The sequence below is a fragment of the Hypanus sabinus genome, chromosome 26 (genome assembly GCF_030144855.1).
Source record: "Hypanus sabinus isolate sHypSab1 chromosome 26, sHypSab1.hap1, whole genome shotgun sequence".
NCBI lineage: Eukaryota > Metazoa > Chordata > Chondrichthyes > Myliobatiformes > Dasyatidae > Hypanus > Hypanus sabinus.
Window position 1 is genome coordinate 38,587,836 of NC_082731.1, and position 27,358 is coordinate 38,615,193.

General features: G+C 45.6%; 1 protein-coding gene across 1 annotated transcript; it reads left to right on the forward strand.

Moving 5' to 3' along the window:
- Window positions 1-1,321: 1,321 nt before the first annotated feature.
- Window positions 1,322-27,240, forward strand: LOC132381472 (synapse differentiation-inducing gene protein 1-like). The gene is made up of 4 exons (XM_059950904.1): window positions 1,322-1,503; window positions 7,913-8,363; window positions 22,383-22,532; window positions 24,607-27,240. The coding sequence occupies exons 2-4, from the start codon at window positions 7,935-7,937 to the stop codon at window positions 24,763-24,765; spliced, it is 738 nt and encodes a 245-aa protein (XP_059806887.1). The 5' UTR covers window positions 1,322-1,503; window positions 7,913-7,934; the 3' UTR covers window positions 24,766-27,240.
- Window positions 27,241-27,358: the final 118 nt, after the last annotated feature.

A 27,358-nucleotide genomic window follows, 5' to 3' on the forward strand; every position in this document is an offset into this window, starting at 1 on the left:
CCAGCAAGCTCCCACAGACTGTAATGGGATGCCGACCAAGAGATTAATATTGGCCAGGATGCCAGGGAGATATCTGTTACTCTTGTTCAAAATGATACCTTTGGACAGATGTAGACTTGGTCTCACCTCTCACCTGAAGGTTAGAACCTCCAACAGAACTGCATTCACTCCGCACTGCCATGGCAGTATAGATTTCCAGGCCAAGCCTCTCGAGGAAGTGAAGCCACAAGCTTCCAGCTCATTGCTGCACACCAAACCACAGACAGCAGCAGGTCGGAGGGTTACCAACAGCCACCAAACTCACTCCACGACACCAGGCTGATGAGGGAGGTGGTGAAGGGACAGGGGAGGTTGAGGAGCTGGAAGAAAGTGAGCAGGTGGGGGGGGGGGGAAGGTGAGGCAGTTGAATAGGGAAGAGGAGGGAGGATATGAAAGGAAGGGGAAGGAGGGTCAGGAGTGAAGCTGATAAGAGGAGGGAGGGTATTGAGTGGAATGTGAGAACTGGAAGGAAGAGTAAGGAGGGAAAGTTGGGAAGGTGATTATGGAGGCATTAGTGAGAAAGAAAGTGAAGAGGATGAGGGGGAGGAAAAGAGGATAAGTGGTAATCATAGAGTCATAGAAAAGCAGTGCTCAGAAACAGGCCCTTTGGCCCAAGTAGTCCATGCTTCAACTTTTTAACTGCTGACTCCCATCGACCTGCACCAGAACCACAGCCCCCCATGCCCCACCATCCATGTGCTTATCCAAACTTCTCTTAAGTGTTGAAATCGAGCTGGCACGCACCACTTGTGCTGGCAGCTCCTTCCACGCTCTCACGACCCTCTCTGTGAAGAAGCTTGCCCTCATGTTCCCCTTAAATTTTTCACGTTTCAACCTTAACCCTAGCTCTAGTTGTAGTTCCACCCAACCTCAGTGGAAAAAAAAGCCTGCTTTCATTTACCCTATAATTTACCCCTCATAATTTTGTATACCTCTATCAAATCTCCCCTCAATCTTCTATGTTCCAAGGAATAAAGTCCTAACCTAATCAATCTTTCCTTATAACTCAGGTTTATCAGAGCCAGGAACATCCTTGTAAATTTTCCCTGTACTCTTTTAACCCTATCTATATCTTTCCTGTAGGCAGGTGACTAGAACTGAATACAGTTCTCAAAATTAGGCCTCACCAATGTGTTATACAATTTCAACATAACATCCCATCTCCTGTACTCCGTAATTTGATTTATGAAGACCAATGTACCGAACGCTCTCTTTACGACCCTATGTACCCGTGATGCCACTTTCAACCAGAGTGGGGAGAATTTGGAGTCTGAGGCAGCCCGTGGTCAGGAAGGGTCTGAATTCAGGCGCTCAGTCAGTCCAAGCAGCAGCTGTAGGAACCGGCGGGCAATAGGACCGAGGGTGCATCCTGCGGGATTGCTGGTACTGCGATTCGTTCAGAGAGAAGCGGCACACGGAGCGGAAAGTTTGTCGGCGGAGACGCAGCAACGACACGGCCGGGTGGTAAGTGAGCGGGACCCTCCCCCAGTACATCCGCCCACCCTCACCCCTTCCCTCACATCACTCCCTCCGCAATCCCTTCACGCAATCGCATCCTCGATTCCCTCCCTCAGTTCCCCTCACCCTCCTTCACTCTCCCGTACTCCATCTCTCCCACCTTCATTCCCCTACCGCCACCCTTACCCCCACCGCCACCCTTACCCCCACCGCCGACCCTTTACCCCCACTCCGCCTTTCTCACACCCCTCCCCCTCCATTTTTTTCTCCCGCACGCCAAGCTTTCACCCTCCGTCACCTGATGCCCCCCAACCTGGACCCCCACCTCACCTTCCTTCCCCCAGTGTGATCTCCCTTTAACCCCAGCTACCTTTTTTGCATCCAGCCCCCATCCCAATGTGACCCATTTCCCAATCGTTCCCCATACCCCGCCTGCCAACCAAACATCGCCCCCGCACGCGTTGCACAGCAGCGGGAACTTTGATCAAGTCTCCTGAAGCATTGGATGCCGATGTGCAAAAATATTAACACATCATGGGGACCTGGAATTGCTGCGAGTGTGGGCTCGTCTGTCAGTGAACCATTTCTCACATTAACGTCACACCATTCAGTCTATTTTTCACGCTGCACAATATGCCTTCGTCATTAGTCACTCACTCTCCGTGTCTGTTCAGCTCGGATTCAACAATTGATCTTTCGTTTTTTATTCCTCCTCTTTGCTTTTAATTCATTCCTTAAATCCATCTATTGCCATTTGTTCATTCTTCTGGTTTCCTTCATCCCGTCTTCTTATCACTGCTTCCACTACACCCCTCACTCACTCTCTCCTTGAGCCATCACTACCCCATTATCCCTCTATTTTCTGCTCCCTCTCCAATATCCCCTCCCCATTCCACTTCCCCTCTCCTTCCTCTTCCCCTCTCCTACCCCTCCCCTACCCCTTTCCCCCTCTCCTCAATACCTTCTCTCCCCAAAAGCCTCTCTAATCATCCCCTCTCTTCAATCCCCTGACTCCCTCTGACACTCAATACCCAGCCCCCACCAGCCCTGAATTTTATTTGTGTATGTGTTTGTGAGAGAGAGGTGGGGGGGGGGTGGATCATGCACATTTGTGTCTCTCAATATGTACAGTATGTGTGCCCGTGTCTTGTGTGTCTCTTTCTGTGTGAGTGAGTGTGTGTGTGTGCATGAGGTTGTGGGTGCAAGTGATTGTATCTGTTTGCATGTGGTTGTGCGCATGAGGTGTGTGTGTGTGTGTGTGTGTGAGGCTGTGGGCGTGTTTATTTCTGTCTCATTTGAAAATGTTCATTTTCTGTATGCTGGGCTGCAGTTTCTTTACCAAGTTGTGACTTCACCGTCCATACCCATAGAAACCTCATTAATGTGGCCCATGGAGAGATCTCATTATTTACCACAGCTCCGCGTGACTTCGGTATCCATTCTCTCTCCTCGGTTGCATTTCTGACTGAATGAGTCACTGGTGATTTGGACTGAGAGAGATGTTGTACAGAAATGTCACACAGCGATAGTACCATTAGGAGTGGGTTTAATGCATCAGTGTGAAAGTCAAGCAGGAAGCCAGTGTGGAGCTGGGGAACAAAGATGAACACTGCGTGAGTCAAACTAGGGAGCATGAAGTGACCCCAGCTTTGTCAAAGCATTCTCGATTATACAGAAATATGCCACGAAGGTATGTGAAGATGTACAGTGTCTTGACAAATAACTTAAGCCCCTTTGGTCACATAAGTCAGTGTTACAACCGGTGATTTTGATCAATTTAACTGAGAACTTTTATGTGCGAATCACATGCTCCTTTTTTCCATGGTACAGCCCAAAAACAGGGAAAGTTGTGAAGCATAAAAAAACAAAAAAAGAATCAAAAAGTGAAATGTCAGTAGTTCAAAAGTATTCATCCAGCCTTTGCTCAGTACTTAGTTGACCTACCACTCGTGGCTGTTCCGGCCAGTAGTCTTTTGGGTAAGTCTCTATTAGCTTCGCACAACGTGACGGAGCAAGGTTTGCCTATTCCTCCTTACCAAGTTGCTCAAGCTGTGCCAGGTTAGACGGAGAGCGGTAGTAGTCAGCAATCTTGAGATCTTTTCAGAGGTGTTCAGTCGGGTCAAAGTGAGCCACTTATGGACACCCATTTTCGTCATTTCAAGCCACTCTGTGGTTGCCCTGATAGTGTGCTTTGACCACAAGATATAGAAGCAGAATTAGGCTATTTGGCCCACCGAGTCTGCTCTGACATTTCATCCTCTCAGCCCCAATCTCCTGCCTTCTCCTTGTATCCCTTCATGCCCTGACCAATTAAGAACCTATCAGCCTCTACCTCTAATTATACATAAAGACTTGGCCTCCACAGCTGCCTGTGACAAAGAATTCCACAGATTCACCACTCTCTGGCTAAAGAAATTTCTCCTCATCTCCATTCTAAAAGGATGCTCCTCTATTCTGAGGCTGTCCCCTCTGGTTTTAGACTCTCCCACTGTAGGAAACGTCCTCTCCACATCCACTCTATCAAGGCCTTTCACCATTTGATAGGTGTCAATGAGGTCACCCCCTCATTCTTCTGAATTCTAGCAAATACAGGCCCAGAGTCATCAAACGCTCTTCACGTGACAAGCCATTCAATAGACAATAGACAATAGGTGCAGAAGTAGACCATTCGGCCCTTCGAGCCTGCACCGCCATTCTGAGATCATGGCTGATCATCTACTATCAATACCCTGTTCCTGCCTTGTCCCCATATCCCTTGATTCCCCTATCCATAAGATACCTATCTAGCTCCTTCTTGAAAGTATCCAGAGAATTGGCCTCCACTGCCTTCCGAGGCAGTGCATTCCAGACCCCCACAACTCTCTGGGAGAAGAAGTTTTTCCTTAACTCTGTCCTAAATGACCTACCCCTTATTCTCAAAACCATAATTCAATTCTGCAAATACAGGCTCAGAGTCATCAAATGCTCTTCACGTGACAAGCCATTCAATTCTGGAATTATTTTTGTGAACCTCCTTTGAACCCTCTCCAGTTTCAGCACATCCTTTCTAAGATAAGGGGCTACTAACAATACTCCATGAGGCCTCACCAGTGCTTTATAAAGTCTCAACATTACATCCTTGCTTTTATATTCTACTCCTCTTGAAATGAATGCTAACATTGCATTTGCCTTTCTTACCACAGACTCAACTTGTTAAGTTAACCTTTAGGGAATCCTATACAAGGACTCCCAGTTACTTTTTTAACTCAGATTTTTTTTGTCCATTTATAAAATAGTCAACCCTTTCAAATCTCCTACCAGAGTGCATGACCATATGCTTCCCAACACTGTATTCCATCTGCCATTTCTTTGCTGATTTTCCTAATCTGTCTTCGTCCTTCTGTAGCCTCTCTACTTCCTCAAAGCCACCTACCACTCCATCTGTCTTCCTGCAAACTTTGCAACAAAGCCATCAGCCAAATCATTGATATATAATGTAAAAAAAAATCGGTCTCAACACAGACCCCTGCGGAACACCACTAGTCACTGGCAGCTGGCCAGAAAAGACTCCCTTTCTTCCCACTCTTTGCCTCCGGCCTATCAGCCACTGCTTTATCCATGCTAGAATCTTTCCTGTAATCCCATGGGCTTGTAGCTTGTTAAGCAGCCTCGTGTGGCACCTTGTCAAAGGCCTTCTGAAAACCCAAGTACGCAACATCAGCCAATTCTCCTTTGTCTATCCTGCTTCAGGTTGTTTCCCTGCTGAGAGATGAACTTCCTCCCCAGTTTAAGCTTTTTGATGGAGGCTGGCGGGTTTTTGTCCACGATCTCTCGGTAGTTAGCAGCATTCATCTTCCCATCAACCCTGACTAGAGTTCCAGTCCCTGCTGCTGTAAAGCATTCTCTTAGCACAATGCTACCTCCCACATACTTTACAGTTGGGATGATGTTACCTGGCTAGTGATTTACACCACGCATACCGCTATTTAATAAAAAAAAAGGCACATCCTTGCCCGTAAATACTTTGCAAAGTGTCACTTAGAAGATACTGTAAAGATATGGAAGAAGATCTTGTGGTCAGATGTGACTAAAGTGGAACTTTTCGGCTTCAACACTAAGTGGTACATCAATACAGTTAACACCATCCCTACTGTGGTAGCATCGTGCTGTGGGGATGCTTTTCAGGAGCAGGGACTGGCAATCTGGTCAGGGTTGATAGGTAGTTGAATGTTGCTAACTACTGAGAGATCCTGGGATAAAAACCTGTTGGCTTCTGCCAGAAGGCTTAAACTGGAGAGGAAGTTTATCTTTTCGTAAGACAATGATCTGAAGCGCACTGCCAGAGCAGCCACGGAGTGGCTTCAAATGAATGTAATTCATGTCCTTGACTGGCTCAGTCAGCCCTGACCCTATCCTGGTGAAACATCCATGACAAGACCTCGAGATTGCTGACCACCTCCGCTCTCCAACTAACTTGAGTAACTTTGCAAGGACGAATGGGCAATCTTGCTCCATCATATTGTGCAAAGCTAATAAGAAACTTATCCAAAAAGACTACTGGCTGTAACAGCCACGAGTAGAGCTGGGAGCACGGAGAAACATCGGGAAATCTCCAGGAAGATCTTCTTCGTTGTTGCTGCTGCTGTGAGGTCCGGGACTCTGCTGGGAAGAACAGGCCCCCAGTCCTCGGGGTAGCGTTGCTGGTGGCCGTTGGCGGGGCCGCCTTAATACGCTCGGCAGAGGATGGTTCTCGGAGAAGCTGTGCCGGAGGGGATGGTCGTCTGCTCGGAGGTTCGACGGACTCGGAGTCCACTGTGGTCGGGGTGCTTTTGGTGTGCTCTGTGTCTGCGAGGCTGGGTTCGACGAGGCTTTCATTGTCTGCTGCGTCTGCGAGGCTGAGTCGGGCAGCGCCGTGGAAGTCCATAGCGGGGGTTTTCCCTTCTGCCACTGACATGGGATGGCGAGTCTGTCGGGACCCTGGGGACTTGTGGAAACTGTGTGGTGATTTCTTTTGAACTTATAGTCCTTTAACATCTTTGGACTATTTTTACTGTGCCCATGGTCTGTTTTTTTTTAATCAATTATGTTATTGTTTGCATTGTTGTAACTATATGTTGTAACTATGTGGTTTTGTGCAGGTCTTGTAGCTTTTGTTTTTGGTCTTGTTTGTCTGGTGGATTTGGAGCTCCTTTCCGGGGAACGCGCTAAGATGGTAGCGCGATATTAATACGCGGCAGCCTCTCCGGACTCTGGATTGGGGATTGCCAAATGTTACATGGATTTTCTGGTATAGTCTGTTTTGTCATCTGCTTTTGTGATATCATTCTGGAGGAACGTTGTCTCATTTTTTAACTGCATTGCATTTGTGGTTTCTAAATGACAATAAACTGAATCTGAATCTGATCTAAGTACTGAGTAAAGGGGGATGAATACTTCTGAACTGCTGACTGCTCAGTTTTTGAATTTTTAATTTTTCATGCTTTATAATTTTCTGTTCTATTGTAAATTTTTTTTCTACTGTAAAAATAATGACCATGTGATTCACAAATAAAAATTCTCAGTTAATTTGATCAAGATCCCTTGCTGTAATACTCGTTTATGGGTAGGGGCTGAAAACTTTTTCAAGGCACCGTAAACTGGGAGGAGCTATGCCGTGTGGGGCAGCATGTTCACACTGAATGGAAGGTTGTGGGTTTGCGGCACATTCCAGATATTTGAACGCCAATCGTCCTTGCAACCTGATGTTGTACAAGTATGTCTATTTGATAAAAAAAACTTGCTTGCAGTTGTACGTCAAAAGATCTGTTACTGTTCTCAAGTACAAGAGGAAGCCATGCTTCCAATGTGTTTGTAACACATTCATGCCTGGGATGTGGGGGTCATTGGCAAAGGCCAGAATGTGGTGCCTGTTGGAATCTTTTCCCTTTAAAGAGGCAGGTGCCAAAAGGCCCTCTTGAGATCCCACCATAGTTCACTGGAGTCAGTTGACCACAGTAAAAGTAAAGTTTAAGCCATTATAACACAAAAGGCATACACACACCGGAGTGGAAATGTACAGAAGACACACACAGACAGCAAGGTAGCAGTGTGGCCACTTGAGACAAATACTATGTTCTCCTAAAGGGTTGTCCATTGGTGGGTCCTCAGAAAGCTGTAGAGGTGTCCTTCAAACACACAAACTAAATAGTGGGCACACAAAACAGAGAGAGAGAGAGAGGGACACACACACACACACACACAGTACTGGACGCACTGAATACAACACACGTTCAGCATATATACACACCCATACAGCATACAATAGGAAACACACATGTACAATGTGGTGAAGATTCTTTGGCTCGAATGTGCATTGGGTTTCGAAGTCTGAGTTTCTACTATCAGCTTGCAAACATTAAGATTAAGAGTGGACAGAAATACGTTATTTTTTTGGCAGACATGACGCCCTGAAGCTATTGATGTTGGCAGCAGAGAGATACAAAGCAATGGAAGACTTGCAGGAGCTCCAGAGACCTTTGTTGGGTGAGCAGGGTAAAGGCAAACCCTTCAGTCATGTCCTGCTCTGCCGATCCCAGGAGAAACCCACACCTCCCTCAGATAGAGCCCGGAACCACCTGACTCCGAGCAAGTCCCCGTCCACAATGGACGCCTGCTCATGTAAGGGTACCGTGGATGCTCTCCGCAGGCCAAGCCTTGCGCTCCAACTGGAGCCCACGGTCCTCCTGAGTCTTAAAGGCTACAGTGAGACTACCTTCACCGAGTGCAGGAATGAGGAAGCTCAGACTGGAAACCTTGCCTGGCCCCTGGACCTGGAGCTTGAGTCAAGGCTGGACAAGGTTCCAACCATCTCGATCGATGTGGAGGACGTTCCATTTCTGGAGTTGCAGGTAAAGTAGTAACGATGTAAATCAAGTCAGATACCCAGTGTATTGCATCCTCTTCCCGATTCATTTTAATTTGGTTGTTTTTATTCTGGGATCTGGACATCACTGATTACCCTGAACTGCTCTTGTGAAGGTGATAGCATCCCATCATTGATTTATTGATCCAATGTAGGGTGAAGGTGGGCCCATAGTGCTATTAGGGAAGATTTCAGGACTTTGTCCCAGTGGTGCCATTCATGACAAGTCAAGTTTAGCTATTTAACTGCATACTGCACTATATACCCTCAGACGTGATGTTTCTCTGGACCAGGGTGCAAAGCACAGTGGTACTTGTAACACATATTACAAAAAAACTTAGGAAAGTAAGAATAAGATCTACAAATGAATTACATAGACAAACAAAGCAAAGCGCATAAAGTAAATATTGTAGGGTACAGGACAAATCAACCAGTGATACTTCGAACATGATGCGGCAGGGAGTTCAGAAGCCTAATGGCCTGAGGGGAGAAAGCTGTTTCCCATCCTGACCATTTTAGACTTTCTGCATTGGATCGCCTGCTTGATGGTAGAAAGTTAAAGAGGAATAGAATTGAATCAACTTTATTTCTTACATCCTTCACATACACGAGGAGTAAAAATCTTTACGTTATGTCTCCAACTAAACGTGCAATTTATATTGGTTTGCAATAAATAGAATGTACAACAGGACAGTCAATACAACAGAAATACAATTGTATCAGCATGAATTAATCAGTCTGATGGCCTGGTGTTAGAAGCTGTCCTGGAGCCTGTTGGTCCTGGCTTTAATGCTGTTGTACTATTTCCCAGATGGTAGCAGTTGGTACAGTTTGTGGTTGGGGTGACTTGATCCTTCAGGCCCTTTTTACACACCTGTCTCTGTAAATGTCCTAAATAGTGGGAAGTTCACATCTACAGCTGCACTGGGCTATCCGCTCCACTCTCTGCAGAGCCCTGCGATTGAGGGAGATACAGTTCCCATACCAGGTAGTGATGCAGCCAGTAAGGATGCTCTCAATTGTGCCTTTGTAGAAAGTCTTTAGGATTTGGGGACTCATGCTAAACTTCTTCAACTGTCTGAGGTGAAAGAGGTGCTGTTGTGCTTTTTTCACCAGACAGTCAGTATGTCCAGACCATGTGAGATCCTCGGTGATGTGTATGCTGAGGAACTTGAAGCTGTTCACCCTCTCAACCCCAGATCCATTGATGTCAATAGGGGTTAGCCCGTCTCTGTTATTCCTGTAGTCCAGAACCAGTTTCTTTGTTTTTGCAACATTGAGGGAGAAGTTGTTTTCTTGACACTACAGTGTCAGAATGATGACTTCTTCTCTGTAGGCTGTCTTGTTATTATTTGAGATCATGCCAATCAATGTAGTATTGTCGACAAGTTTATTTCGCAGATTGGAGCTGTGGGTGGCAGCACGGTCCTGTGTATACAGAGAATAAAGGAGGGGGCTTAGGACACTGCCCTGAGGGGCTCCTGCGTTGAGTGTCAGAGGATGGAGGCGAGGGAGCCCACTCTTCACACCTGCTGACAATCTGACAGGAAGTCCATGATCCAGCTGCACAAGGCAGGGCGAAGGCCGAGGTCTCTGAACTTCTTGTCGAGTCTGCAGGGAATTATGGTGTTGAATGCTGAACTGTAGTCCAAGAATAGAATTCTGACCTCAGCATCCCTCGTCTCCAGATGTGTAAGGACAGTGTGTAGAGCCGTGGCTATTGTGTCATCTGTCGATGGGTTGTGTCGGTAGGCACATTGAAGGAGGTCCAGTGTGGGTGGTAGCATGCTGTAGCTGTAGTCCTTGACCAGCCTCTCAAAGCATTTGCTTATTATTGAGGCAACACACAGAAAATGTTGGTGGAACGCAGCAGGCCAGGCAGCATCTCTAGGGAGAAGCACTGTCGACGTTTCGGGTCAAGACCCTTCGTCGGAACTAACTGAAAGGAAAGGTAGTAAGAGATTTGAAAGTAGCAGGGGGAGGGGGAAATGAGAAATGATAGGAGAAGACCAGAGGGGGTGGGGTGAAGCTAAGAGCTGGAAAGGTGATTGGCAAAAGGGATACAGAGCTGGAGAAGGGAAAGGATCATGGGACGGGAGGCCTAGGGAGAAAGAAAGGGGGGGGGAGCACCAGAGGGAGATGGAGAACAGGCAGAGTGATGGGGAGCGAGAGAGAAAAAAGAAGGGGGGGGGGAAACTAAATATATCAGGGATGGGGTATCATCATTCACACATGTTACCTTGGTTTTTTTTTAGGTACAGGGACAATGGTGGATGTTCAGAAGCAGGAGGCTGGATGGATGGGTGGGATCCTAAGGGCCCTGAGTACACAGCGGATGATTCAAGGACTTAGACGATGAAGGCATACAAGTGTATTTCCAAGCCAGAATGGTGTACAACTTGAAAGGGTGGTGTTCCCACTCACCTACTCCCCTTGCACTACTTGGTGGTCGAGGTTGCCATTTACATTTCCAACATTTGTTGATATATTCCTGCTAAGGAATCTGGAGAATCTGAGTTGGAACCAATGTGCATCTCCCTTTCCTAACAGATCCCAATCCCATTCCACATCTGGATTTTCAATGCATGAAGCAACTAACACAGCAAGGCGTATGGAAACACTAAAAAGGTGTGTTAGTAAACAAGTTTCAACTTGTATTCAGGTGGTAACCAAAGACAGAAGCTTTCAGGTGTGTATTAAAAAAGGAAAAAGAAAAGATGTAAAGATTTAAGGAGGTAGCTCCTTGGGGAGTGAATAATTTATGTCAGTAATGGAGTGATGATCGTATCAGACTGATATATGTTGTGATTTTTTTTTGTTATGTAGCAGCAGTACAGGGTAATGCATAAGATATAGTATAAATGTAATAAGATGTATATTTTTGAGGCCAATAGCACAGGTTCAAATCTGGCTGGCTCCTTACAGGCTTTCCATGTGTGCTGGATTAGCAACTCAGCCTCGTGAGAAACAGTTAAATGCTATAGAGGTGGCAAAAATGGCACCCAATGTGCCATAAGGTGCAAAAAGGAACAATATATATATAAATTAAGTAATAATAATAATAATAGGCATCCATTAGTCTTGTGAGACCATGGATTTGTGCCTTGGAAGGTTTCCAGGGCGCAGGCCTGGGCAGGGTTGTATGGGAGACCGGCAGTTGCCCAAGCTGCAGGCCTTCCCCTCTCCATGCCACCGATGTTGTCCAAGGGAAGGGCACTAGGACCCACACAGCTTGGCACCGGTGTCGTCGCAGAGCAATGTGGGGGTAAATGCCTTGCTCAAGGACACAGCACGCTGCCTCAGCTGAGATGTGACCAATGACCTTCAGATCACTAGAATGATGCCTTATCCACTAGGCCACGCGCCAACACAAATTAAGTAAATAGCGCAAAACGAGAAAAATAATAAGGTGGTGTCATGGCTTCATTGCCCATGGAGAAATTTCTTGATAGAGCGAAAGAAGTCGTTCCTAAATTGTTGCAACACACACAAAACACTGGAGGAACTCAGCAGGCTGGATAGCATCTAATGGAAAAGAGTGAACATTGACGTTTTGGATCGAGACCCTTCTTCAGGACTGGAGAGGAAGGGGAAAAGTCAGGGCAAGAAGGTGGGGGAGAGGGCAGGAAGAAGTGCAAGGTAAGAGTTGATAGGTAAAACTGGGAGAGGGGGACGGGGTGAAGTTAAGAGCTGGGAAGTTGATTGGTGAAAGAGATAAAGGGCTAGGGAAGGGGGATGCAGAGAGCAGAGGACAGGAGACTAGGGGAGAAAGGGAAGGGGGAGGAGCACTAGAGGGAGGTGATGAGCAGGTAAGGAGATAAGGTGAGAGAGGGAAACATAAAGGGGGTGATGGCAGTTGCCGGAAGTTTGAGAAATCGATGTTCAGGCCATCAGGTTGGAGGCTACCCAGACGGAATATAAGGTGTTGAACCTCCAACCTGACTGTGGACTCATCAGGGCAGTAGATGACTGAGATATTGGAATGGAAATGGGAAGTGGAATTAAAATGGGTGACCATCGGGAAGTTCTACTTTTTGTGGCAGTCAAAACAATGGTGCTGAAATGCTAAGTGTGTGACTTCAGGCTGTTGTAGTACCTCTCTGATGGTGGTAATGAGAAGAGGGAATGTCCTGGGTGGGTGGGGGTCCTTAAAGGTGGATACTGTCCATTTGAGATGTTGGGTTTTGAAGATGTCCTTGGATGATCTAAACTCTGTGATGCTCAGTCTTGGAAAGGGATGTCAAGGGGTTGTAAAGCATTAGATGCCAGAGTTAAGGAGGGTTGAAACATTTGATGGTTTGAATGCGTAATCTAATGACCAATGTGTTGAGAGACAACATAGAGGAGAAGACATGGGAGCAGAGGGAGATATAAGTAATTGGGATCTGAAACAGATTTGCAGTGGAATTTTTAAAAAATGAGTTTGTGTTTAAAGAGTGAGATGAGCCAAGTAGATACACCCTGCCCACTCTATTTATGCCTCTTATAATCTTATTAGCCTTTATCAGATCTCCCCTCTGCCTTTGACGCTCCAGGGAAAACAGCCCAAGTTTATCCAGTTTCTCATGATAACACATGCCCTCTAAACCAGGGAACATCCTGGTAAACCTCTTCTGCACCCTCTCCAAAGCCTCAACATCTTTCCTATAGTGGGGTGAACAGAACTGTGTGCAATGCTCCAGATGTGGTCTAACCAATATTTTCTAAAGTTATAAGCACTGGGCTTCCTCCTGACTCTTAAGTTTCTTCCCATATTGAATATAATTAAATTGACTTTATTTTTTACATCCTGCACATACATGAGGAGCAAAAATCTATGTTTTGTCGCAGTCTGATTGTGCAAATTATAGTAACTTGTAATAAATAGTGTGTACAGCAAGATATACAACAGAACAGTAAATATAGTGTAGAAATACAATTGTGTCGGCGTGAATTAATCAGCCTGATGGCCTGGTGGAAGAAGCTGTCCCGGAGCCTGTTGGTCCTGGCTTTTATGCTGCGGTATCGTTTCCCAGATGGTAGCAGCTGGAACAGCTTGTAGTTGGGGTGACTCGGGTCCCCAGTGATCCTTTGGGCCTTTTTTACCTGTCATAGTAAATATTCTGAATAGTGGGAAGCTGACATCCACAGATGCGCTGGGCTGTCTGCACCACTCTCTGCAGGGGCGAGCTCGTCTCTGTTCCTCCTGTACTCCACAACCAGCTCCTTTATTTTTGTGACATTGAGGGAGAGGTTGTTTTCTTGACACCACTGTGTCAGGGCGAAGTCCTCTTCTCTGTAGGCTGCTTCGTTATTATTTGAGATAAGGCCAATCAATGTAGTATCATATCGCAAAATGTGCAGTTAGTAGATTAATTGGCAACTGCAGATTATATTTTGATGTAAGTAATTATTAGTTTTGTTTATTATTGTCACATTATTGGGTGTATGGGGTGCCCAGGCCCCTCTGGTGAGGGGGGCTCGTCATGTCCATTCCGGGGCAGCTCACTCGCCTTTGGTCCCCAGCGGACACTCAGCTCTCACCTGTGGCTCCAACCAGCTGTTTGCATGTGACAGCGGTCACACCCTGGTACAGCGCGACAACAGGCAGGCTAAGCCAGGTGAAGGTGTCCGGTGGGTCTCGTATCTTGGCGAGTTACGGGTATGCCTGCCCTAGTGTGCGAAGTCATCTCCGGCGGATTGGGCAGATGAGATCTAACAGCCAGGAAAGCGGGACTGCAATGCGCCATGGAGAGCAATGGGCACGACAAGGCACAGAAGAGCTCATGGGCATCCACTGAAACCAAGGAAGACCCCAGTTTGTGATGCTTGTTAGTACCGCTGGTCCTGGACTTCTGAGGTCGACACAGTGCCTCACTACAATGGATTTTCCACTGTGCAACTCTGCTGCACAGGTTTCCTGTCATTGTTAGACATGATAGACACCCACCACGTTATTATTGTCACATGCACCTCGATAGAGTTAAAAAAAACTTGTCTTGTTCGGCACGGACTAGAAGGGCCGAGATGGCCTGTTTCCATGCTGTAATTGTTATGTGGTTATGCCGTTTATACAGACCAACTCATTTCACAGAGCATTGGGTTATAATAATGCAGAGTAACAATGCAGAGTAAAGTTTAGAAGGTATTGAAAGAGTGCAGTGCAGATGATTGATAAAGTGCAACTTTATCCTGAGGTTGATTGTAAGGCCCAGGGTCCATCTTAACGTACAAGAATTCTGTCTAAGAGCCTGCTAACTGTGGTTTAGAAACTGTCCTTGACCCTGGTGGTACGCACTTGCAGCCCAGTGGAAGAGGGCAGACGAGAGAACGCCTGGGATGGGTGGGTTCTTTGATTATTCCGGCTCCTTTACTGAGGCAGGAAGATGGACAGTGTTCCTGTGATGTGCTGAACTGTGCCCACAACTCTCTTCAGTTTCTTGCAGCCGTGTGCAGAGTGGTTGCAATACCAAGTTGTTTTGCACCCGGACACAATGTTTTCCATGGTGCCGTGATAAAAATTGGTAAGAGTTGATATTTTGAATTTTTTTTTCAGCCTCCTGAGGTATTAAGAGTTCTGGCTGAGCTTTCTTGGCTGTGGCATTAACGTGGTTGGATCAGGATAGGCTACGGGTGATGTTTTCATCTGGGAACTTGAAACTCTGAACCCTCCCAACCTGAACAATGTTGATGTAGACTGGGGGGAGGAGGGAGGAAGAACAGAAGGGAGAGAGAGAATGAATAAATGATATGTATGGTACAAGGAGGTAATGTTAGGATGGCTGAATTGGCCTCTGGCAGCTGGCATGGACAAAATGCGCTTTATACTGCATGCATTGATTTGATAATGTGTCATTTTACTGCATTGATTTGGAGATCCTGGAGATTTGGGCAAACTATTTTCCACATAGTACCAGTACCAGAGGGCATGGATTGAGAATAAGAGGTCAGTTATTTAAAACAGAGTTGAGGAAGAGCTTCTTCGCCCAGAGAGTTGTGGAGATGTGGAATGCACTGCCTTGGAAGACGGTGGAGGCCAATTCTCTGGATGCTTTCAAGAAGGAGCTAGATAGATATTTGATGGATAGGGGAATCAAGGGATATGGGGACAAGGCAGGGACTGGGTATTGATAGTGAATGATCAGCCATGGATCTCAGAATGGCGGTGCAGACTCGAGGGGCTGAATGGTCTACTTCTGCACCTATTGTCTATTGTCTACATTGGCCTCCTAAAAGCATTCTTCTGTTGCTTGTCTGGGACTTCAGCTGCTCAGAGGATTTTCATGCATCAGGAAGCCTTGACGGAGTTTCCAAGGAGCCAGAAGGGCTGCTTTTATAGAATGGATGACTGCTTTGTTGGGGGATGATGCTGAGGCAGGAGCTGTGAGTTACCGGCTCTACAGGCTTATGCCTAGCCCATTTATTTTTCATTATTGTGAAAGTGATAAATTTACTTAAGTTCTTCAAGTTCAAGTATGTTGCCATGGGCAAACATACCCAGGGTAGAAATGCATGAACATTAGCTTCTTGTAGCAGCGGAGTACGTGACAAACATAAGTTACATATGAATATAAATTATACAGAACTTGCATGGCATAATAAATAGATATAACTCAGTGCAAGCTAAGGGCTGCTGCTTTCCCACGACATCACTTTGTGCAGTCGTGCTCAATGGTGGGGAGGGTTTTACCTGTGATGGACTTCGTTTTTTTTATCTGTCTTTTTAATTGCTGGCAAGATTGCTCTGCTACGGAGAGGGAGAATGTTGCCCAAGTTTTCCCCATTTTGGATGTGGATTTGGACGATGGACTTTTTTTTCCAACCTTATGGTTATATTGTATTGTGTTTTTTGCCTGACCTTTCTTGTTTTGTTTTGGAGGAGGGGGATTTGGGATCCATGTGCCTGTTTTGTGTTTTGCTTGGGGAGGAAGGAATTGGGGGTTTGGTGATTGTGCTGCTGTTCTTTCCTTTTTGGTTTCGTGGCTAGCTGGAGAAGAAGTATTTCAGAGTTGATAATAAATGAACCTTTGATTTATAGTCAGCCAATTATTATTAGTTATATTGGGTCATGTGGGCGAAGCATTTCTTTAAAGTCATTTCACAGAAAGGAATGTTGAGAAACCCCTGGACTGGATGACAGATATGGGCTGGAGATATCAGAAACCCCGTCCACACCTGCATCTAGTGGTGGGAGCCTGCAACCACCTTGTGACTGATGACAACAATTCAGAATTTAAAAGGAGACATGGTCAAAATCCATAACAGCAAAAATGTAGTCCACTTTAAGACCTCCATCCATAATTGGTTTCTGACAGAGGTTAGACTGGTTCAGCTGAGATAATGACTAGATTATGTGCTCAGATTTATAAATGCACAATCTTTCTGATGCAGAGCCAAACGTTTAAAATATAACTGCTTGTCACTTAAGTCCTTGTTTGTGAGTGGAATACACATTGTGAATTTGTATACATTTTGAAGTACTGTTGGCACCCGAAGCTTGCTTGGAGAAAAATGCTTAATGGTTTATTATTCTTTGCCCAGTTTTCTAATCATTCACTTGTGAGAAATAAGTAATAGTCCAGATGATTCTTCCACTGCGATTGGGTAGGACTTCAACCATAGGTCAAGAGTTAAGGCTAAAAGGTGAAAAGCTTATAAGGGGAACATGAGGGAAAACCTCTTTTCTCAGAGGGTGGTGAGAGTGTAGAACGAACTGCCAGCGCAAGTGATGCACGTGAGCTTGAGTTCAACATTTAAGAGAAGTTTGGATAGGTGCCAGTACATGGATGACAGGAGTATGGAGGGTTAGGGTCCTGATGCAGAATGTTGGGAGTAGGCAGTTTAAATGATTTTGGCATGGACTAGATGGGCCGAAGGGCCTGTTTCTGTGCTGTTCTTTTGTATGACTCTGTGACTCCTTGCTCTGTGACTCTGTGATTCATTGGGATTAGAGTAATATACCTGTTAACAACTTGAGCCACCCTAAAACCCTTTTATTAGTGCAACACTAAGAGAGTGACAAACAGACAGAGGAAAGGGGGATTGCGAAACAGGGAGATGGGAGTGAAAGAAAAAGCAATGCAGAGAGGGCAGAATAGAAAGGGAGAGAGACAGGGAGCCTGGGAAGTGAAGAGGAGTTGTAATTAAGCTACATACATTGTAATTTTTTTGATTTAACTTAGAGTTTGTTCCAATCCCCCTAAAGAGATTTCTCCCAGAGCCCTAATCAACAGCTCATGCCCAATATACTCTTCTTCAAACAAATGTGCATCTTACAGGTAAGAGGTGCTTGGGAATTTGATGATTCCCAATGTTCCTCTACATCCTGACGAGGAAATTTATCACTGTTCCTTCATCTGCCTGATTCAGTACAGGCTCTCTCTGGGTTACAAACATGTGGCTTACAAACACCTCTATGAATGAGCAAGCTTTCATAATTTTATTAAAATCAGAAGTGTGTCATATACACTTCCATGAATGTCAGAAGTAGTTTCCCCTCTCTCCATGAAGAGCATAGGAATTAGTCCCTTCGACCCATCGAGTCCGCTCTGCCATTCAGTCATGGCTGATCTATTATCCCTCTCAACCCCATTCTCCTGCCTGCTCCTGCCATAACCTTTGACAACCTTACTAATCAAGAACCTATCAGCCTCCACTTTAAATATATTCAGTGACTTGACCACCACAGTCATCTGTGGAAATTAATTCTACAGATTAGCCACCCTCTGGCTAATGAAATTTCTCATCTCTGTTCTCAAAGGTTGTCCCTCTTTTCTGAAGCTGTGCCCCCTGGTCCCAGACTCCCCCGTGAGTGGAAACTTGCTCTCCACGTCTGCTCTATCTAGGACTTTCAATAATCATAGGTTTCAATGAGATTCGCTCTCGTTCTTCTAAAGTCCGGTGAGTACAGGCTAGGAGCCTTCAAGTGGTTCTCACACATTAACCTTTTCATTGCCAGAGTCATTCTCGTGGATCTCTTGACCCTCTCCAATGCCAGCACATCCTTTCTTAGATAAGGGGTCTATAATTGCTCACAATACTCCAAGTGCGGTTCCACCAATGCCTTTTAGTCAGTCTTACGTGCTTTTGATACCATTTATTATAATCTTATAGAGGGATGGTTAACATTTTGAGGGATCTTTGTGTGTTTTTTTTTGGGACAAAATTGACTGAACATCTGTAAAAATGGAACCTGTTCATTAACCAGGGATGGTCTGTACTGGAACTCCTCAAATTCAGAGCCTATTGGGGTTAATTTAACAGATGGTGAGCAGTGGCTCTCTGTCCTGTCATGGGCAATAAAAGTGGGACCAAAGCACTGCAATAACACATCCCTCATCACAGATGCTACCTGACCCGCTGGATATTTCAGCATCAGATGTCCAGCAGGCATGTCGTGCATCTTGGTGTTCCAGTGTCATCTTTTCTGCTCTCCTGCTCTCAACACCTTCCCCTGTTTACACCTTCTCCAACTGGAATTTCCTGCCTCTTTTAGACAAAACTAACAACATTTCTGTCATCTCTACGACCTTGGTTGCCAAGCTATTACAGATGTCCTCTTTGAGCTGACCACCAGGCTCTCTCTTTGAAATTTAAACCCAATTTGGACTTCTCAATAGACAACAGGTGCAGGAGTAGGCCATTCGGCCCTTTGAGCCAGCACCTCCATTTACTGTGATCATGGCTGATCATCCACAATCAGTACCCCGTTCCTGCCCTCTCCCCATATCCCTTGACTCCGCTATCTTTAAGAGCTCTATCTAACTTCCTTCAAAGCATCCAGAGAATTGGCCTCCACTGCCTTCTGAGGCAGAGCATTCCACAGATCCATTCCATTCAACTCCATTCTAAATGGCCTACCCCTTAAACTGTCCCAAATTCGACTACAGATCATCGGCCCCAAATATTAACTCTCCCTCATTCTGTCTTAACTGCAGTTGTGCCCGACCTCCTAATTATCTCCAGTATTTTCTCTTTGATCTTTATTTAGAGATACAGTATTGAACAGGCCCTTCTTCCAGCCATGCCACTCAGCAACCAACTGATTTAATCCTAGTAACACACACACAAAACTGGTGGAACACAGCAGGCCAGGCAGCAACTATAGGAAGAATCACTGTCGACGTTTCGGGCTGAGCCCCTTCGTCAGGATGGGTCTCAGCCTGAAACGTCGAATGTACTTCTCCCTATCGATGCTGCCTGGCCTGCTGCGTTCCACCAACATTTTGTGTGTGTTGCTTGAATTTCCAGCATCTGCAGATTTCGTTGTGTTTGTGATTTAACCCTAGCCTAACCACGGGACTATTTACAATGACCAGTTAACCTACTGGTACACCTTTGGACTGTGGGAGGAAACTGGAGCACCTGAAGAAAATGGGGTGGTATGGTAGCTTAGAGATTAGCACAATGCTTTACAGTACACTTGACTCGGGTTCAATTCCTGCTATTGCCTGTAAGGAGTTTGTACATTCTCTTCCAGTTGTTCCTGTTTCCCTCAACCCGACTGGTTGGTAGGTTAATTGGTGATTGTAAATTGTTCTGTGATTAGGCCAAGGTTAACCTGGGGGATTGCTGGGCGGCGGAGGGCCAGAAAGACCTGTTTCATGTTGTAGTTCAATAAGTTAAAAAAAAACACATGCACACAGGAACATACAAACTTGCTTACAGAAGACGCTGGAATTGAACTCTGAAAATCCAAAGCCCTGAGCTGTAATGGCATTGTGCTAACCACTACCCCACCCACATCTTACTGCCCATTTGCCTCCACAGACGCTGCCTGACTCACCGAGATCTTACAGCACCTTGTTCCGGATCCCAGCGTCTGCAGCCTCTTCTGCCTCAAGGCAAAATCTTTCGTTACACGCACACAAAATACTGGAGCAGCTCAGCAGCATCTATGGAAATGAATAAACAGTTGATGGGCTGAGAGCCTTCTTCAGGACTGGAAAGGAAAGGGGAAGATGCCAGAATATATAAGGAGGGAAGGGGATCTGAGGTACAGAGGAACTGTACAGAGGTACTGAGGTACAGAGGAGATTTACCAGGATGCTGCCTGGTTTAGAAAGTATGCATTATGATCAGAGATTAAGGGAGCTAGGGTTTTACTCTCTGGAGAGAAGGAGGATGAGAGGAGACATGCTAGAGATATACAAGATATTAAGAGGAATAGACAGAGTGGACAGCCAGCGCCTCTTCCCCAGGGCACCACTGCTCAATACAAGAGGACATGGCTTTAAGGTAAGGGGAGGGAAGTTCAAGGGAGATATTAGAGAAAGGTTTTTTACTCAGAGAGTGGTTGGTGTGTAGAATGCACTGCCTGAGTCAGTGGTGGAGGCAGATACACTAGTGAAATTTAAGAGACTACTAGATAGGTATATGGAGGAATTTAATATGGAGGGTTATATGGGAGGCAGGGTCTAAGGGTCGGCACAACATTGTGGGCCAAAGGGCCGTATTGTTCTATGTTGTTTGATAGGAGAGGAGTGGACCATGGGAAGTGGAAAGGAGGAGGGGACTGGGGACAGGTGAGAAGAGTTAAGAGGCCGAAGTAGAGAATAGAAGAAAAGGGGAGAGCGGAGGGAATTTTTACTGTAAGGTAAAATCCTAGGTTGCTGTGTTAGCCTCCAGTGAGTCAAGTGATTGTACTTCAATGGTTATTTATTTGTTGTGAGAGCTGTGGGATGTTCTAAGGACAAGGTTGGGGGTGGGGTAGGGGTAACTTTTTACAAATAATCATTTGAAAATGCATTACTTGATTTTGCCTGGGCTGGGTGATTCTTATTTAAAAGCAAGTCTTCCTGTAATGCTGATGCATCAAGCTAACAAACACCCTCATCGTGGCCCATGAACCTTACTATCTGCACTACACTTCCTCTGCATTCAGTTACTGTTTTTCCTTTTAGTACTACTTCAATGTGCTTTAAGGTTAGAATGATTGATCTGGATGGCTTGCAAAACAAAGCGGTTCCATTTATCCTGGTACAGGTGACCAATTACCATAAGCACTCAATAAAACAGAACCTGGATAAATAAATTTTATTTATTGATTATTTTTTTCAGGGATACAGTGTGGAGTGGGCTCTTCGAGCCGTGCCGCCCAGCAATCCACCCCTCCCCCGCCGATTTAACCCTAGCCTGATCACGGGACAATTTGCAATGACTAATTGACCTTCTAACTGGTACATCTTTGGACTGTGGTAGGAAACCTACACAGTCACAGGGAGAGTGTACTGACTCCTTACAGGCAGCAGGGGGAATTGAACCTGGGTCGCTCGTACTGCAAAGCATTGTGCTAACCGCTACGTTACCATGCTGCTGCATTAGTATACATACACTGTATACTCATCACAAATTGACGCACTGCCCCATTGGGTATGAAGAAGATAAGAAGAATAGCCCTTAACTCGGCAGTGGAGTTATTGGGGCACCGTCTTTTGACGGTGTTTCCGTAGTAAGCTACTCTTGCTTTTACGAGGCCGAGTTGCGAGCTCGACACTCAACCCTGGATTCGAACTCGGGAACCTTCGCTCCGGAGTCCGGTGCTGATATTATTGCGCCATGAAGTGGGACTCCATTGGGTATAACAAACTCAAAAAAAAAAGGTTCAAACTACATTCATGATCAAAGTACGTATGCAGTACGCAGCCGTGAAACAAAGAAGAAACCGTGGAATCAGTTCAAAGAAAAACACCAAACCCTCCCCAATGTGCAAAAAAAATGTGCAAATGACAAAAATAGAGTGAGAAATACAGAATATTAAACACCAACCCACTGAGTCATTAAAAGAGTCTGAGCACATTCCGTTCAGCCCAATCCAGTGCTGTGTAATTTGTTATTTGCGGGTTGACCTGATCAAAATTGCACAAAATAAGGAGTGACCAGAAACATATCATAATGTGAACTACAGAGTCGAATCTACAAACCGCGTCGATTAAACCTTGCCCAAGACCCAGGGCTCCGGCACTGTCCTCTGACAGCATGGAGGGTGTTTCAATAACGGACTGTTTGACGTTGTCCTCTTTCACAGGCTGACCATTACAGCGATGACGACAGCGATACCGATAGTGAAAGAACTTTCTCCCTCAGTATTCCTCAGGATCACTTGGGTCTCGCCCTCTTCTCCATGCTCTGTTGCTTCTGGCCAGTGGGAATTGCAGCATTTTGCCTGTCGCAGAAGGTGAGGCAACATGTTCTTGTGGGAGCAACACGTACAACACGCTGGAGGAACTCAGCAGGTCGGACAGCATTTGTGGAAACGAGCGATCAACGTTTTCAGCCGAGACCCTTCGTCAGGACTGAAGAGGGAGGGGGGCCTCCCTTCCCTTCTCTCTCTTCCCCCATCCCATTTTCAGTTTGCCTCCTCTTCCAGCTGCCCATCACCTCTCTTACGATTCTGCCTTCTTCTACTACACGGTGCTTTCCCCTTACATTCCTCCTTCACCTTTCCTGACTATCCCCTCCCCCACCCCTTGATCTTTCCTCTTACTGGTTTTTCACCTGGCACCAACCAGCCTTCTCCTTCCCACCCTCCCTCCACCTTCTTTATAGGGCCCCTGCCCCCTCTCCCTCTTCAGTCCTGACAAAGGATCTTGGCCCGAAACATTGACTGCTTGTTTCTATGGATGCTGTCTGACCTGCTGAGTTCCTCCAGCGTGTCATACATGTTGCTTAGACCCCAGCATCTGCAGTGTACTTTGTGTTTAATGTTCTTGTGGGGGAGTCTTCAAAGGTATATTAGTCTAGCCACAAGGACAAGCTACAGAATCTTTGGCCTTGTCTCCAGTTTTGAACGTTGAGGAGCAAACTGACCAAGTTGCTTAACGTCATTTTAAGAATTTGGGAAAACCATTCCCTCTGATTTGATTAAAATGCAGTGGATATCTGGGAATATCACTGGTAGAATCTGTGCGGGCCTGGCTTCGAGTCTTTTGAAATTCCCTTTCTGCATGGCAGATCACCCCCTTTGAGAAGCTGGTGAATTGCCTTCTTGATTCAGAGCTATTCCTAAACTAATCCACCTGGAATTGATGGCATTGTGGCCATGTTTGTGGATGAGCCAGGTAGTGTGGAGGAAGCAGGAAATCTTCAGAAGGACTTGGACAGAATAGGGAAATGGCAGATGAAATATAGTGTAGAGAAGTATATGATCATGCACTTTGCTAGAAAGGATAAAGGCATAAACTATTTTCTCAACATGCAGTGAATTCTGAGATTTGAGGTATAAAGGGACTTGAGAATACAAGTGCAGGGTTCCCTCATGGTTGGCGCAGATCGTGTCAGTATAAAGGAAAGCAAATGCAACGTCAGCATTCATTTCAAGAGGACTGTAATAAAGAAATAAGGATGTAATGCTGAGGCTTTATAAGGCATTGTTCAGACCACATTTGAAATGTGGCGAACAGTTTTGGGCCACATTATCTAAGGAAGGATGAGCTGGCACTGGAGAGGCTCCAGAGGAGGATTATGAGATTGATCGCAGGATTGAAAGGATTAACATGTGAGGAATGTTTGAAGGATCTGGGCCTGTAATCACTGGAGTCCAGACAAATCGGGGGAGGGGTGGGATCTCAATGAAACATACTAAGTATTGAAAGACCTTGATATAATGGACGTGGTGTGGATGTTTCCAACGGAAGGAAAGTCTAGGACCAGAAGTCACAGCCTCAGAAAAGAAAGATATCTCTGTACAGCGGAGATGAGGAAGAATTTCTTTAGCTAAAGGGGGGTGAATCTGTGGAATTCATTGTCACAGATGGCTGACGAGGCCAAGTTATTGGGTATACTTGAAGCGGAGGTCGATAGATTCTTGATTATTAAGGGCGGAGAGAAGTCCGGAGAATGGGGTTGAGAGGGAAAATAAAGAAACCCGTTCTCCACCAACCTCTCAGGCCATGAATTCCAGATATCAACCACCTGTTTTGGTGAAAAGTAAAACCCACAGATCCCCTCTAAATTAATGCCCTTGAGATTTATGGGAAGAAGATGACACTCATCTATACCCTTCAATATACTGTACCCTCCCCACCTCAAGGAAAATAGACCCTGTCTTTCCTCATAATTGAAACACTCCACCCCAGGAAGCATCCTGGTGAATCTGCACCTCACCAGTGCAGCCCCATGCTTCCTATAGAAAAGTAAGTGGCACACTGTTGGATTATCAATTTGAAATGCATCGTTAGAACAAAAAGCTTTGCTTGCTTCTCTGTTTAATGCTTTCATGTGAAAATATAACTCATCTGGTGCCCTTCTAGACCAGCAAAATCATGGACAGAGGGGATTATCACGAAGCCAGATCTGCCTCCAAGCAAGCTTTCTGTATGGCCGTCTGTTCCATTGTCCTTGGTGTGTGTACATATGTTGCAGGTGTGGTGGTTCTTGCCCTCTACATGTCAAGGAATGCCCATGAATAGTGACAATCTCCACAGGCACCGTCATTGAAGGGAGATCCGCATCTTTCATCAGTGTACATTGAAGGGGGCATCCCAGCGTAGAGGCTGCCGGCCATCCTGACTGAAGCCGACTGGTATTCCCGCTCAAGGATGTCTGATCTGAGGAGAAGTCTGGGTATAAGTTACACATGTGGAATATGTAGATGTGCTCTGTATCACTTTACATACAACTGGTTCATCTGGCATAAAATAGAGGCCCCATGTGGAGCAGTGTAAAGGGTCTGGAAATGGGGATTGGATTAACCTCCCCCAGCATCCATCCACCTGTCTTTTTTCTTCCTTGTTTCAGCTTTCTCATGCCTCCCCCAACTGGCTTTATCTACCCATCACCTACAAGCCTTCTGCCTCTGCATTTCCCTCTCCTCCCTCCCTGACTTGGGTCCATCTACCCATCCTCCTAATCTGGTTCCAACATCCTCTGTCTCACCTCTGTATGATGGCCATCTTCACTCTACACTCTTGGCCCTAATGAAGGGCCTTGACCAGAAATATTACCGTTCCTTTGGCTCCACTAACGTTGCTCGACTCGTTGAGTACCTCCCAGCAGTTTTTTTTTAGTTCAATATTCTAACAGTTACAGTTTCTTAAGCAACAAAAAAGGCAGCATGCACGGAAAGGAACAAACAGTGGAAGTTTCGGGCTGAGGCCCTTCACTGGGATTTCATAATCCTGATGGAAGGGTCATGGCCCGAAACATCGACTTCGGTTCCTTTCCACGGATGATGCCTGACCTGCTGCGTTCCTCCAGCATGTTGCAATTGTTGCTCTGGATTTCCAGCAACTGCAAGATCTCTGGTGTTTGATTAACTGCAGTCTCCCAAAAACGGCGTATTTAAAGAATAATTACATAATGACTGAGAAACTTTTACCTATGCATTCATTCTCCATACACTCTCAATAGATAACAAGGGCAACACGCATTGCCCATCTCAACAGCCACATCAAGGTCATCTTCCAGAACTGCTGCAGCCCTGAAGGTACAACTGCAGCATTTTGCTTGAGATAGTTTGTAACGCACCTCATGCTCTATGTTTTAAACAACTTAACACTGATAACGGAAGTAAATACCATCTTCACCGGTACAGTCATGTAGCGTATGAAAGCAACACAGGGCAACGAGGTCAATTGGTTTCAGAAAACACTCTAGTGTGATTGCAGTTATGATGTCAAAGCAATATTATTTAAGTTCTTAATGGAAGAGCATTTAGTCTCAGTGGCCACTTTATTAGGTAGGAGAGGTAGATTCGGAGACTGTCCACCTAAACTGAGAGTGAGACTTGATTGATCTAAGCACCGGGCCGATTTGGAAAGGCCACACGTGGGGTCCAGGCCCAGATTTTATTGATGCGGTGGGGCTCAGGTGCCTAGTGCAGCATACAACCTAATGTTTGGACGATTTAAATGCCAGGCCCGATGGACTGAACAGGAACAAAACGGTTCTGCTCACTGCCCCGATGTTTTACTCCGCTCTGTGATGAACTGAGGCTGTGGCTGGGGGCCTGTTCCGTGACTAAGAACTAACTAACTTTCATACTAAAATGCTATTTGCTAACTTTTATTGTTTGCACGATTGTTCTCCCCCCGCCCCCCCCCGCACATTGGGCGTTCATTTTTTTTTAGGGGTTCTTGTTTTGTGGCTGCCTGTAAAGAGGCAACAATGTAAACATACTTTGATAATAAATGTAGTTTGAATGCTTCCTGTACTTAATAAATATGTTCACAGATAAGAGTGTATGTTCACAGTCTTCTGCTGCAACTTCAAGGTTTGACGTGTTGTGTGTTCGGAATTGCTCTTCCGTGTATCACTGCTACAATACCTGGTTATTTGAATTACTGTCACCTCCCTTTCAGCATGAACCAGTCTGCCCATTCCCCTCTATCCTTTCTCAGTAACAAGGCAAATTCACTCACAGAACCACAGCTTTTTTTTTGTTGTTTTCTGACTATTCTCTGTAAACACTAAAGCAGGAGTTCTCAACCCTTTTTGCACCATGGACTAATACAATTAACTGAGGAGTCCATGGACCCCAGGTCCAGAGACTGTTCTACAAGAAAATCCCAGGAGATCAGTAGCTTCTGAGATACTCAAACCACCCCATCTGGCACCAACAATCATAATCACTTCTCTTGAAGTGGTGCAACGATGGGCTGATTAGACATTTGCATTAACAAACAGGTGTATCTAATAAAGTAGCCACTGCGTGTGTATCCCGAAGGGAGTCATCCATCCATAGAACTTGGAGCTCATTGGGAGCCAGCCACAACAGAAGGGCATGTCTAATCCTTCTCCTCTGGAGAAACTGTATCCCACTAGCAGCAAACAGCTATGGAAAAGTTGGTGTTATTGTTAAGGGAAAAGATCTTTTTTTCACCATGGCTTCAATTTTGTCAATGACACACTGGTGGCAGGAATGACTGAGGTACTAAAGAAGCTAGAGATAGCGAAGGCACTCGGGACCTCAGCAGCAGGAAAAGGAAATGAGGGTTTCTTTAAACATGTTAACATACCTTATGTGACTGTAATTAAATTGTAGAATCTGAAATGGTATTACTG

Excerpts from the sequence above, each read along its gene's own strand:
- LOC132381472 (XM_059950904.1), top strand. The coding sequence starts at position 7,935 with ATGTTGGCAGCAGAGAGATACAAAGCAATGGAAGACTTGCAGGAGCTC. Across the intron at positions 8,364-22,382 it reads TTCCATTTCTGGAGTTGCAG|GCTGACCATTACAGCGATGA; the intron begins GTAAAGTAGTAA and ends CCTCTTTCACAG. Across the intron at positions 22,533-24,606 it reads CATTTTGCCTGTCGCAGAAG|ACCAGCAAAATCATGGACAG; the intron begins GTGAGGCAACAT and ends GTGCCCTTCTAG.